The sequence below is a fragment of the Cygnus olor genome, chromosome Z, assembly GCF_009769625.2.
Source record: "Cygnus olor isolate bCygOlo1 chromosome Z, bCygOlo1.pri.v2, whole genome shotgun sequence".
Classification (NCBI taxonomy): Eukaryota; Metazoa; Chordata; class Aves; order Anseriformes; family Anatidae; genus Cygnus; species Cygnus olor.
Genome location: NC_049198.1, coordinates 70,467,097 through 70,480,760, shown reverse-complemented (window position 1 = coordinate 70,480,760; position 13,664 = coordinate 70,467,097). Strand labels below are relative to the sequence as shown.

The 13,664-nt window shown below is 46.7% G+C and overlaps 1 protein-coding gene across 1 annotated transcript; it reads right to left on the bottom strand.

The window, feature by feature from the left end:
* Positions 1-3,906: 3,906 nt before the first annotated feature.
* TXN (thioredoxin) lies at positions 3,907-11,327 on the bottom strand. Its single transcript, XM_040541298.1, has 5 exons — positions 11,123-11,327; positions 7,062-7,166; positions 6,357-6,416; positions 5,543-5,608; positions 3,907-4,117 (listed from the first exon to the last, which is right to left on the bottom strand). The coding sequence occupies exons 1-5, from the start codon at positions 11,144-11,146 to the stop codon at positions 4,055-4,057; spliced, it is 318 nt and encodes a 105-aa protein (XP_040397232.1). The 5' UTR covers positions 11,147-11,327; the 3' UTR covers positions 3,907-4,054.
* Between the last annotated feature and the right edge of the window lie 2,337 nt (positions 11,328-13,664).

The window sequence follows — 13,664 nt, the reverse complement described above, 5'->3', positions numbered from 1 at the left end:
ATTTCCCCATTGTCACCACACAGCTTTTTCAAAGTTCCCTCAACTCTTCTACATGATCCTTACCAAATCTGCAGGCATCTGAGTGGGTATAAGTCTTACCTGCAAGAAACATCCATTGAAAAGGAGGAGGCCAAAAATAAGGATGCCACAGCATGGTTCCACCTCTGCTCAGCTAACGGAGCTCACCAGCTACTAGTCCCATGCAACGAGGGCCAGCAGCTGCACCCCACACACAGCTCCAATCAGACTTCTCCTCCTCCTGGCTATAGCTTTGTGCTTGGTATCCTTACCAAGACCTACAGGCAGATGTTTTGGAAACTAGGGTAGACTTGCTACACACCGTTACCACTGCAGATGAGCTGACGCCACGCCACAGCCAGGCCCCTGGTCCTCCCTCAGGCCTGCACTGCCTCTTGTCAGCACATCAGCCTTTCCCACCCCTCACAAAGGGTCAGGACCACAGGCTTTGGTCTAGCTAGGATTTCACAAACAGCCCTCAAACAGCTGAAATCTGCATGCACTGGAGCTTGGCACAGAGGAACTGCCATGCCACACTTCACTAACAGCAACAGTAGAAGGAATCTGCTCCCTGCAAGTATCCCAGCGCTTAGGAACTCAGCCCGGTTGTTCCTGCTGCTACTGCAAGTGTTTTGTTTCTATAATCAGTTAAAAAAGACAACAGAACTAATGGAGTACAAAATTGTTGGGAATGTATCTGCTATGAGGTTGATATCAGGCAAGTTTTGAACACCATGTACCTTGATAAGGTATTAGAAGCTGTTTTTTGTCCCCGCTACAGCCAGTTAGCTATGATGAATGAACACCAAGAAATCAGAACTATTTCGAACGCTATTCTATCAAATCCAAGCCTAACATAATTCAGGTCTGGGAAAGAACAAAAAGGTAACAGTCAACTGGAGCTGAAGTTCGGCTGAACACTAGTGATGTGGAAGTGATGTGCTGGTGCTGAAGAATAATTTCCCAAGTGTATTACAGCAGTCTTGGAGCATGGCTGGAATTAAGGAGCACAGCTATTTCACCTCAGTCTAACCCTGCATTTTTCCCTTGTCCACTCACTGTAACGCCTTTGTCTTGGCCTTTCCTTTCACAATTCTCTGGTAAAGCCTAGTCATCCCAGCCACACGTTCAATTTCTGTGCACGAGGAAGTATTTCTCTTCCTGTCAGCCAGTCCACTCTGAGGCTGGAAGCTACATAACAGGCACCCAGAGAAAAACTTCTTGCTCTACTGGTTTGACAGCAAGGCAGAGATCTCAGCCATTTCATAGCCAAATAAAATAAGACTGCAGTCATTACCTGAGGGGAGGATAACTCCTTCCCTAAAGGAACCCTTGCTCCCAGAAGTAGCCTTTATATGTTGTTTTCTCCACCAGACATGTAAGAAATGTGGTGTACATTCAAGTCAGTCAGTCGTCTACTGTTTCCCCCTTTAAAGGCATTTTCTCAGATCACAGGATCACAGCAGGTCACATCCCTGCTTCTCACCAGAGCTAAATGATTTCAAGGAAAGCAACTCAGCTGCTTTACGTTCTGAAATATGGTAATACTGGTCTCTCTCCTTCAAGTGAAGAACCCCATTTAGCAAGCAAAAACCACACTCATTGAGTTCTCCAGCATAGTACTTAATACCTGTGTCTGGGCATATGCCCCAAGTTTTCAGCACGGTTGCTTGGAACCACTGCATTTGGGTGGTGTGGTTTAACCCAGCAGGCAGCTCAGCAGCACACAGCTGTTCCCAAACCAGACTCCCTCCCCCTCACTATCCCTCTGTGGGATGGAGAAGAGAACCAGAAAACAGGTAAGAGTTGTGGGCTGAGATAAAGACCACTTAATAGGACAGAAAGGGAAAACAATGACAAGAGAATAAAAGCAAGTGATGCACAAAGCAATTGCTCACCACCCACCAAAACCCATCCCATCCCCTATCAGCAGCATCCCGCAGTGTTTTTGTCCCACATGGCACCTTATGCTATGGGACCTCCCTTTGGCCAGCTGGGGTCAGCTGTTCCTGGCTGTGTCCCCTCCTGCTGGGGCAGCATGAGAACCTGGACAGGCCTTGGCTCCGTGTGAGCACTGCTCTGCGACAACTAAACATCGGTGTGCTATCAGCATTGTTCTCATCCTATATCTATAACACAGCACCATACCACCTACTTGGAATAAAATTAACTATTCTAGTCCAAATTATGACACTAGGGCAAAATACACATTTTTAGCAGGCTGAAGCCCATGTTCCTGCCTGTAGAAACTGAAAATACTGCAACAGAGGAAGCTGAAGACTTGCTGTCCTTGCAAGAGCTACTTTGCAGCCTTCTGAGCAGAGGACTTCCTTCAACCTTTCTGATCCTGCCCCATTCCTAAGTGAATTCGCAGTCACTTCTGTATCACCTAAATATTTCAGAGCTCCATCCTGTTAAACACAGCATTACCTCAAATTTAACATGAGCATTATTTTCTAATAAGTTCTTTTGCCTGCTCTTAACAGGTAAGAACCTGGTCCTGCCTCACCTCAGCAGAAACACTGTAGGTTACACTTAGGTTACTGCTTCCTTAAAGGGTGAAGGGGTTCCTGCCACACTCTGCAGCTGCATTCGTCTGTAAAACAGCCAGAGCAGCAGGGAGAATATTCTGCTCCTCATTGTATCAGCGCAACCCAGAGCTTGCATCCAAGAAGATTCTTGATGGCTCGTCCTCAGCCAGAGGGTGTGGTCACTTCTTGGGAATGGAAAAATCGTTTGAACAGGGAGCATAGGCAGCAAAGTGCTGAAGGCTCCCAGCCCTCCTGTCCACCAGGAAATTCATGCATGCCTCTGATGTGAGTGTGATCTGAGTCACACATGAGCTGCTTACCACAAAGAGGCTCACTCATTCCACATTTGTGGACAGATGTAGCAGGAAGTCTCGCGTTTTCATCAGTGACAGTCCATGAGCAACACAGCTCGCCTAGCCCCAAACCACTGCATTAGGTGTAGCTGCTAGCTACAGCCCCGCCTCCTTGTTTACTGAGCCTTATCCAGGAGACAACATCCAGGCCAGCAAGAAAGCCGTTTTGATATGGAGGGGACAAGGCAGTTCTCCGCAGTAACTCTGCAAACAGTGGTTAAACAGCACGCAGAGGCTGGCAGGTTAATTAATTAATCTAGACAACTGACAGGTCTGGAGGACTGTCGAGTCCAGTTTACTGTCTAGCACAACATGTATCCAGTGTGGTGTAGGAATGCAGTAGATCAGTTAAGTGAAGACAAGAACATACAAATTGAAAATATCTCAGGTTTAAGACATGATGAGTTTTGCCTCTTTAGTCCTTTGCCTAGGCAGTAATCTGGAACAACGAAGCAGCCCAACCCAGAGGCTATACGCACACCACTGCCAGCAGAACCAGATCATACCCCAGTGGCAAGGCAAAACTGAAAAGGCAAGAAGGCAGCAGCCCCAAATCCTACCTTACTTCCCTGGCAGAATTTGTAGTATGTTCAGGTACTTGTACGATGTTTAATACACACATAGCCTTATCTTCTAAGACTAAAATAAGGCTTGAGAAGTGAACCTTTAACTAAAAAGAAGCCATCCATATCAGTAATACCCACTTTTCTACAACTCCCAAGCTAATCTTTTTGTACCTGCAAGCCAGACAGCCACCCTTCAGATACAGCCTGGCAGCTACCACCTGAGTAATGTGCCAGCAGTCTTCCCCTAAAGCAACCATCAGTGATATCCTTTCAACACTTACTTTCCATGCTCAGCAGTAACCCCGTATTAGATTGTTGTTTGACAAGAGCCTTTACATCCAGACAGTATTCCTTCAACACAGCAAAAACCAGCATCTCAGTGACGTTAAGAACTTGCTCACATCTTCACCCAAGCACAAGGCAATAATCAAAAGTGTAGAATTTACACTTTATTGTATTCATTTACATAGATTAAATGGTAGAACCTTCTTGATCTAGATAGCTTGGTTGGATTTTTTTAAGTAGAAAAGTTACAGGCTATAATTTAGCCGAAGCAGGCATGCTCCAATGTCTCCATGGCTGGAGATTAGACTAGACTTTTAATGGTCTCTTCCAGCTTCTCTTTATTGGCCCCAGAGAATTCCTGCACCTGTAAAGAAAGCAATTTTTAGAAGCGCATAACATCTAGTTGCATAACATCCAGAAACACAGGTCTATGCTCTATGCAGCTCTGCTACCACTACGATTTCCTGATGCCCAGAACATGGCACATTCTGCATGGGCTAAGCTCTTCACCTCCCATTCAACTCACAAAAATTGGTGCGCTCTGTTAAGAATCACTTTCAGACTACCACGGTTGGGAGCCTTTGACATGTAAAAGGGGAAAACAATTGATCCTGAACCAGTGCTGCCTAAGAACTAAAAAAATACAGGCTTGAAGGAACTCTGGCTGTCACCTCTCAGCACAGGCATCCAAAGTTACCTTGGGTTGCTCCAGACCCTTTCCTATCAAGTTCTGAAAGAATTGCTCTGAATGACCTGCCCCAGAGCCTGACTTCTACAAAAACTGTCCCTGTTGCAACTTACGCAGCAAAGACAGGCAACATTCATGTCTCAAAAGCACTGGCTGCCTTCCACTACCTGCAGGGGTGCAATATACTTATGGCATTACGCAACAGCCCATAAGACTGCTTGCTTGATACTCATGTGTCCAGAGAACACATTGATTTTTCCAATTACATTTTCTTTGTTTGAATCAGTGGAAGTTTATCCTGAGAAGACCAAAGGTTCATTATCACTCACCATTTGGCCCCATATTTATGGGAATGGAAGCTCACTGAACATTTTACACCTGCTTTTCACGGAGCAATTCCATTGCCTTCAGCCATGACCTCATATCAGGCATTTTTTAATTTTAGAAAAGCTTATCTTCAGCTTCCTCAAACTATAGCCCCAGATTACACAATTATCTCACTGTGTCTTTACTCCAGGCAGATAACCAGTACCCTGTGCTGTCACTACCCTGCATCCCACCTATGCACCTTGGCAGAGGGGCTCTGTTCAGTCCTCTGGCAGAGGGATGACCTCCCCTCCACAGGTTGTACAGTCTACGTGAAAGCACCCAGGCAGCTGTTTCAGCTGGGTGTATAATTCAGCACAAGTTAGGCTTCTGTTAGGGTTGCATAAATTCATGGAATCCAGTCATGTCTCTGCTTGATCACGACTTCCATCCAGATAACAAATGCTAACCAAGATCAGTAAAAGCAGGGCACTAAGACAGTCTAGAACACTTAACCTGGTATCGCCTGAACATCCACCTGTATAACCTGTGACACTCAGTTTACTACCCTGCTCAGTAGGGCTTGCTTTATCAGTTAGCTGATGGCCCTCGTTACATTTGCTGCAACACTAAGATGAACCAACCGCTCTCCTGACTGTCCCAGTGCCAGCTGTGCCCCAGATACACTATTAAGAGAAAGCACACCATGTGTTCTAATACTCTCAATCCTCTCTTTTAAGTGTTCGAAAGAGGCCTGCCTCTTCCAGGAAAATGAACTCCAGGAGTTGAGCCTACCTTCTTTCCGTTCTTGTAGAACTGGAATGTTGGCATGCACTTCACCTCGCAGTGTGCAGCAACATCCTGGAAGAGACAGAAAGCAATTTTCAGTTGCGCACATCTGAAGGATGTTCAGTTTAGAACCCACTAGTTTCCTTCTGATTAGGGAAATGGGGCAAAGCCACTACTGTTCAAAACGAAGCTAAAGCATCTGATATTAACATTTCCCTGAAGCAAACCTACAAGATCCTCTCTTCAGCATCTAATTCATAGATAACAAGAGCATGTTCACTATACCTGGACTGTGTTTTTTTTTTTTTTAAAAAAAGGCCTCTGCATCAAAACAGAACACTATTTGCCAGGCTCCAGAGCTCTACAGCAACTCTTCTGTTTCAACCTGACGTTGTTTAAGTACTTATTGAGCATTGCTTGAATTGCTATAGAGCAGACATTTTATTGGTCTTGATTCAAGACATAAAAGGGGCAACAGTGCCAAGGGCAGTGGCAAGACCAGACAGTCTTGCAGTTGTGAGCCATTAGTTTTAGGAAAGATTGCATCAAAACAGATTAAGGCCTCTGAGACTAACACTCCCTCCCAAAGCACAGAGCACCAGTGTTCGCAAGCTATCTAATGCATGCCATGGGGGTTAGACTACGCAGACAAAGCAGTCTGAATTTTTAAAGGACACCTGAGAAGAACATTCTTTGCAGTATAGTTGCTAAGCCCCTATCTCATTTTGTTTTAGTATCTCCAAGGGCATCTAAAGACATTCTTCACTGTCACGTGTGGATCTCATCAGCAACCCTCTCTCAGCATCACCCCTGACCATACCTGGGCGTCATCCACGTCGATTTCGATGAACACCACATCCCCAAATTTATCACACAAACTCTAGAATGAAATACAAAATTACGTAGTTAGTGCTCCAGGAAAGCTAGCTTTTAAGAGACACATTCACAGAAATTGTAACCCTGGTGCTGCTTCCCCCAGTGCGACTTGCCACATTATCTTAAAGCAGCTATGTTACTGACCAGAGCAGAAAAAATTTTCTGCTCCAATACACGTAAGACTGATGAGACTTGTTGAAACCCATTCCCTGGAGAGAAGCCTCAAATAAGCACAGGAGAAAGGCCTCTACTTCTCTTACAGCCTACAGTTGATCACAGAAAGGTGCTACAGCTTATTTCAATGCAGTTGGAAGAATTTACAGCCAGTATGTACACCAGGATAAACATTGCTCCAAGAACTTGGGATAATGGAGTTGAAACAATGCAACTATTACACCCCCATAGGCAGATGCATGGAAGCCTTAGGACAGCAGCAGCTCAGTGTCAGCCCTCAGCTGTATCAAAGACCAGCACATTTTACTAAATAGTAACAGAGTAGATACTTCTGCAATTTCTCTCCCTTCCAGAAAATAATGCAAATTACGTGGACAAAGGAAGTTTCCTCCATATTACTGACAAGCACCACAAAATATTTGTATATACTTCAGCACAGCCGCCGACAAAAACAGGTCTTAACAATGCTACTTACATGGAAAAAGGGCTTGATCATTTTGCATGGTCCACACCATGTGGCCGAGAAGTCGACTACTACAAGCTTGTCACCAGCAGACTTCAGTTCTGTCTCAAATTCAGACTGGAAAGAAGAAGGAATTGAACACGTTAAGAACATTCTCTTCTATGCAAAAGGATTTAGACTAAACCGGAAGCTAGCTTTCCCTCAGCCTTCACACACTAATTTCACTTAAACTAAGCTATTTGTATCATCATGCACATGCTTCTGTGTGAATTGCTTTCATCAGGATTAGCATCCACCAGTGTCTGACTCATGTAGGACATACCACAACGCCCAGTCACCACAACTCAGTGAACTGCTGAAGTTAACCTAGAAATTAGTTTGGCCTGTAATCCTCAACTCATACCGAGTAGTGCTATGCTCTTAATGTGAACCTCGTGGTCTGGAATATTTTTTTTTTTTCCATCTGTGGCTTGATGAAAAGACTTCATTTTCTCCTGGAACACCTTCCTATGCAGAATTTGAGGACAAGCTTTTGCACGCTCTTCCAGTTTGATACCTCTTCCAACCAACAGAGTAACAAATTGATGTTGTGTGGTTTACAGCATATTTTCTAAAGCAACAGCTTCACAGGGTAAGTATTTTACTTATTTTGCCAAGTGAACCCAAGCGCAACTTCAGTAGCCAAGCCAATGCTACACATGGACTACACAAATAACAAGTCTGTTGCACTTGGTCACACCAGTCATTTCTAGATTATGTTCTGTGCAATTTAGCGCTCCTTACATGCCATTAACCATATTTTCAAAGAGTGAATGTTTTAGCAGAAATGCAAGACATTAAAAGCAGTAACTATTTGCATGCTAGCAGAGGGCAAACAAGTATCTCAGGCAGAAGCAGAAAATGCTAATGCTCATCAGCTACTTCCTGACAGCTTCTTTCTAGAAAAAGGACGAGCCACTTCAATATTGCTCAACCCTGCTCTCACAGCAACGCAGGCTTCAGGAGAGCTGTTGATATAGGCTTCGTTTCAGATGTTGCACCCAAAGGGTAGCTGCTTTACTCTCCTCAACCCCACAGGGCAGCACACTGGGGTGCTGTCAGTAGAGGCTGACTAAAAGCAACATGTGTGCTCCCATGCCTGCAGCGTTTAGCCCTACCAACACCAGCTAACTTGAGACTGGAGCTTAGCAAGCCATCTCCCCACTTAGAGAATGCCATGCAGGCAGGCAGCCAAGAGCACAAGCAGCCTAATTAGTCAGAGTTTTAACAAACAAGCAGAGGACCCCCCACCAGCATTCTTAGGCATATGCAAGTCTTCATAACTTGCTGCAACTCCACATACATCAGGCATCACAGCTTCCCACTGAAGCTCTCACAACCTCCCAACGCAGCTATCTTCAGACATGGAGCCTCCATACGCTGAGCTCTTCCACCCTTGCATCTTGGATGTTTGGAGCCTACTCTGCTGTAAGATCAGCAGCTAACACTCCCTAACACCTGCTCTCAGTCTGAGAGACAGCGCAGGAAGTTTTCCTGTCTCCCCACACTCCTGTACTAACACAGAACGAACTCCTGCAGCCCAATCTCAAAAGCACGCTGTTCCCACCAAAGCTCAGTGACCATGTATGTAGCAGTCCATGCTATCTGCTCCCTGCAGCTACTTGAGCCTCAAGTTCCTCAGCCAAGCCCCATTCCTCACCACCTCCAAACCGTACAACTAGATTTTTCAGTATGGCTTCTCATACCTCTCCATTAACATCACCAGCTCTTAGCTAGTTCTACTTCCCACACCTACCAATCAGACCACCTTCCTCATTTTTGGTTCTTCTGTCCAGTTCCATAATTGTCATGTTCTACAAAGGGAAGTCCAGCCCTGGGATGCACTGGTCATATGGCCACACATCTCGGGTCACTATTGTACAGAACAAGGACAGAGCAGGACAACAGGATTCCTCCTGCTGGCCACAGACCATACACCCCTGGATCTCTGGTCTCCCTTGACTGCAGTCAGGTGTTAACCTAAGAGGCACCTCCACTATCAGATGAAGTGCAAAGGTGCTGGCTCTTGTGAGTCAAGAGATATCATACTAGGAGAAAGTGTTGATTCTTCTCCCAGAGAGATTGAAGTCCCTGAAGACAGCAGTGACAGAAATACTACTTGACCTTTCTGACTTGCATTCTGTGTCAACTGTGTGAATTGTCAAGCTTTCATATAAAAACCTTTGTTAACAGACAGGACACCTCCCACCACAAGCCTACTTAGTCACACTGTTAGAAGATCTTTACAACTTCCTTAGCAATACTTTCTTCATCTTACTGTGGGGAAAACCTCTGACCAGGTTTTCGAATATTCAGCGACAACCTCCTCCCTGAGCACATGGAGAACCTCATTTTGCTTGCACCATCCTCCAGGAGAATTATGCATGCTGCATTCTCTGCTAACAAGTCTCAATTTCTAAGGACCAAGTCAGACAAAACAGGTGGCGATGAGAGGCCCCAGTGCAGCAGGGATTCCCAGGACCAGCAAATACCTCAAAATGGAGGCTACTGACCAAGGACAATGCTGTGAGAAATTTACTGCCCTCAGCAGCACACAAGATAGCTTTAACACAGCACCTTAGTTATAAACATTTCCAACACATATCAAGTCACCCTTGAACTTGGATTAACTCAATCATCAGCTGGCTGCCAATAGCTACTACATAATTTAGTGCCTGTTTTTAAAAAAAACAAACACAGAAGCTAGCATAAACAGACCAAAGACTGAACTGCCTGAGCTCCTTAGCAGAGATCACTTCTAAAACTACCACCTGCACCCAAACCTGCAAGTTGCCAAGCCTTGCTGTGACTCAGGTAGTTGAGGCAGCTGGTGTGAAGAGGAAGGCTTCAACACCAGCTTTTTAAACAGGTCATTACATCCTGTTAGCTTCTGCTATAGAAGGCACCATGGCCCGGTCATCCAAACCTGTTACAATTTTCACAAGTCATCCGTCTCAGGGTGACATACTTAAGTCATGGGTTCACTACTGGGAACCTGAGGTGGACTAGCGGAGCATGCTGCGGGTAGCCATTCCTCAGGGGCTAGTCAGGTTTTGAAGACATCGTTAGGACACAGACCATATCTAGCTAGCTGTTGTGCTCACACTGCTTTAAAGTCACGTATAGAACAGTTAAATTTTGCAAGCAGCAGGAAAAGGGGTTTCCCCCTCTGTGTCTGAACAGAATGGGAGTCTGCCTCACTGCAACACGGAATTAATCTGGAAAGCTCAGCTGCACTGTACAATGTTTTACCAATGTTAAAACCTTGTTGTCAGCGTGACCCAAATCCATGCCCTCGGTGGACGAGCAACACAACTGTGCTTTAAGTCCAGCTCAGTATTTAAATCAATGCGCAGAGACAGCAGGGGAGGGAAGCCCACACCACCCGTTACACTAGAGCAGGCCCTTCTTGCAAAGCCAGGTCCACTGACTCCATTTTAAGTGTTCCAAGACTACACCAAAACTCTCAAGTCTTACCCAAAGCTATCCTCTTTTGCAGCTCTGTACAGCAAAATGGGGGGGACGCAAACAAAAATAAGAGGCTGAATTTCTACAATAATCCATCTTGGGGAAAATAAGGCACTCCGTTGGCTTTAAGCTTCCTGCCTCCGCAGGTATTTGAGCTTTGGCCATGAGACCTGTCAGATGTAAATACCTCTGAGGTTTAACACGGGAAGACCGCGGTGTTTTTCATTATGCTGCAGCAGGGCGCTGCCCAGAAGGCACAGGAGAAAGCACACCAACCCGGGTGCCAGGCCCCACTCGGGAGCCCCTCACAACCACACCACGCCCGGCTTCCAACCCCATTTCGAGCTCGGAGCACGGGACCAGCCCAACAGGACCCTTTTCCCCCGAAACGACCTCGCTCGGAGGACATCCGCCAAGGTCCGAGCCCCCCTCACCGCCTTCAGCCGCCCCCAAACCCAACAACGCCCGGCTCTCCCTGTCACTCACGGCGCGCCCTCCCCCCCCCGCGGCTCCCCTCAGCCCCCCTCAGGCGGCGCCCAACTGCCGCCGCGCGCCCAACGGCTCACCAGGCTGCCCACGCTCTTCACCATGGCGACGGCTCACGGCGGCTGCCCGGCGGCAAGAAGGGAGCCCGAGGGCCTCGATCCCCGCGTGCGCACGCACGTCCCGGCTGCGCTGCCTCCGCCCGCTGCCTGCCTGCCTGCCTGCCCGCCGGCCACCCGCCCTCCCGCCGCCCGCCTCAGCGCTCTGCCGGCGCCGCCCGCGCGCCGCCCTTATATAGCCGCCGCCGCCGCGCGCGCCGCCGCGCAGGCGCGGAGGGCGGCCCCGCCCCGCCCCGCGGCGCCTCTCGGCTTCCCGCGGGCGCGGATGACGTCAGGGGCGCCGGGAGGAGGGCGGGGGGGGCCAGACCACTGCGCCTGCGGGGGGTGGGTTGGGGGCTGAGGCGGGGGGGGGAGAGGGACGGGCGAAACCACTGCGGGCGGGGTGGGGTGGGGGGAGCGCGTGGCAGCGGCGGCAGAAAAGTGCTGCGTAATGGTGGGCAGGAAGTGCCGGGCTGCGGGCCTGGGGACATGGCTTCGGTCCTTCGTTTCAGTCCAGTTCGGTCCAGTCCACCCCGCTCCACTTCATTTCATTCCATTTCATTCCATTCCATTTCATTTCATTTTATTTCATTTCATTTTGTTTTATTCCATTTTTATTTCATTTTACTTCATTTTATTTCGTTTTATTCCATTTTTATTTCATTTTACTTCATTTTATTTCGTTTTATTTCGTTTTTTTATTCCATTTTTCCTTGTTTATTTCGTTTTATTTCATTTCATTTTATTTTACATTATTTCATTTTATTTTGCTTCATTTATTTTTGCTTTTCTAATTCCATTTTCCATTATTTCATTGTCTAAAATGAAATTTTCACTATTTCCCATTATTTCATTTTTTAAATTTCATTTTACTTTATTTTACTTTTATTTCATTTTATTTAATTTTCATTTTTTATTTCAATGTCCATTTTTTCTTTCTTTTTTTTTTTTAAATCATTTTATTTCATGTCACTATTTCAGTTTGTTTCATTTTATTTAATTTTCATTTTTTATTTCAGTGTCCATTTTTTATTTCATTTTTAATATTTCATTTTATTTCATTATTTCAATTTGTTTCATTTCATTTCCATTTCATTTCATTTCATTTTATTTCATCATTTCATTTCATTTCATTTCATTTCATTTCATTTCATTTCATGTTTCACCTAGATTCCCACCACCAGAAGCACGGGGTGTAGCACCAAGCAGCACTCCTGCCGTGCGTGTGCCCACCAATAGACACTTTTTTAGTGTTTATTGTCCTCAAAACCCCATTTTGAGGACTCTGGCATCTGCTGTGGTTCCCCCCTTGGCGGGAGCCCAGCGATTGCCCACACGGAAACAGCCGGAGGGGCCCTGCTGCGGAAGCACTTAAATCTGCATTTATTATCTCCTGCACTTCCCGGTGCCTGCCCCGTGTTTTGGAGAAACATCCTCACACACTGCGAACACCCTCCGCGGCCTCAGAGCGAGCCCCGCACGGTTTGTGTCGGTGGCTTGGCAGCGTTGCTTTTCCCTCCGTCTGCCCCTCACGTCTGTGTGTCCCTGCGGGACTTCTGTCCATGCTGGCTGCTGAGGCTGAAGCATACAGCAGCTTGGAACTCAGAAACAGTTGTGCAAATGCCTAAAATAACATAAAAAGTGACATATGGTGTGATCTGTGCCCGATTCTTAGAGGAGCGAGCGTTAGTTGATGTCAGGACAGTGCGTAATAAAAATGGTATGGGAGAATGCGGGTCCTCTGTCTGGGGCCCAAAACAAAGCAAAACAACTCAGAAAATGCACCCTGTTTTCATACTGTTTTTATCTTTTGTTTTGTATCTTCAAGCTCTGCGAGCCACTGGGTGTGTGTCAGGCTGTGCCGAGGGGCCTTGAAGGGCACTTTTGTGCTCCTTGGGAGGTTTTGCTTCCTCCTCCACGCCGGAGAATGTGTCCTGGCGGAGGGCAGAGCAGGCAGGCCACGGAGGCCTCGAAAATGCAGTTTTTTTGTTTTTGCTGGAAAACCTGCCACGATAAGGTGTGGCTCTCTGATGCACGGAAGGGCTGTGGGAGAGAGAGTTGTCGGGTCTGAATTTAGGTGCTCTCGAGTGGATTAATCAGCACCACCTAGGAGTAGGCAAGCACAAAGGGATGTATTTTTGCAGGACTCAAGTATCCCCTGGCCCTTACAAGCCTTCAGGTGGGGATCAGTGAAAATTTGGTGCCGGGGCCAGAAAACCTCAAAAGGTGGCAGCAGCACCTGCAGGCCACAGGACCACTGCCTTCTCTTCATCCACTAGGCAGGTAACCTTGTTGTGAAAGGACATGAAGTTAGATAGCCATGAATTCCCCTTCCTGAACCCATGTTGGCTTTGCCCGATGACTACATTGCCTTTCAAGTGATTTTCAATATCCCTCAGAGTAATCTTCTCTGTTGCTTCGCCAGGCACCGAAGTGAGATCCAGAAGCTTGTGATAGCTTCTCACAAGTCTCACACTCCACTGAGCATACCCACGAAACAAGAGTCTCCCCAAAACACCATGGTATT

Bases quoted from the DNA above. Each gene is read 5' to 3' on its own strand.
- TXN (XM_040541298.1), bottom strand. From the start codon at position 11,146: ATGGTGAAGAGCGTGGGCAGCCTG. The intron at 6,417-7,061 runs GTAAGTAGCATT...ATTTCATTCTAG, and splicing joins TGATCAAGCCCTTTTTCCAT to AGTTTGTGTGATAAATTTGG. The intron at 4,118-5,542 runs GTAGGCTCAACT...CTTTCTTTACAG, and splicing joins TCTACAAGAACGGAAAGAAG to GTGCAGGAATTCTCTGGGGC.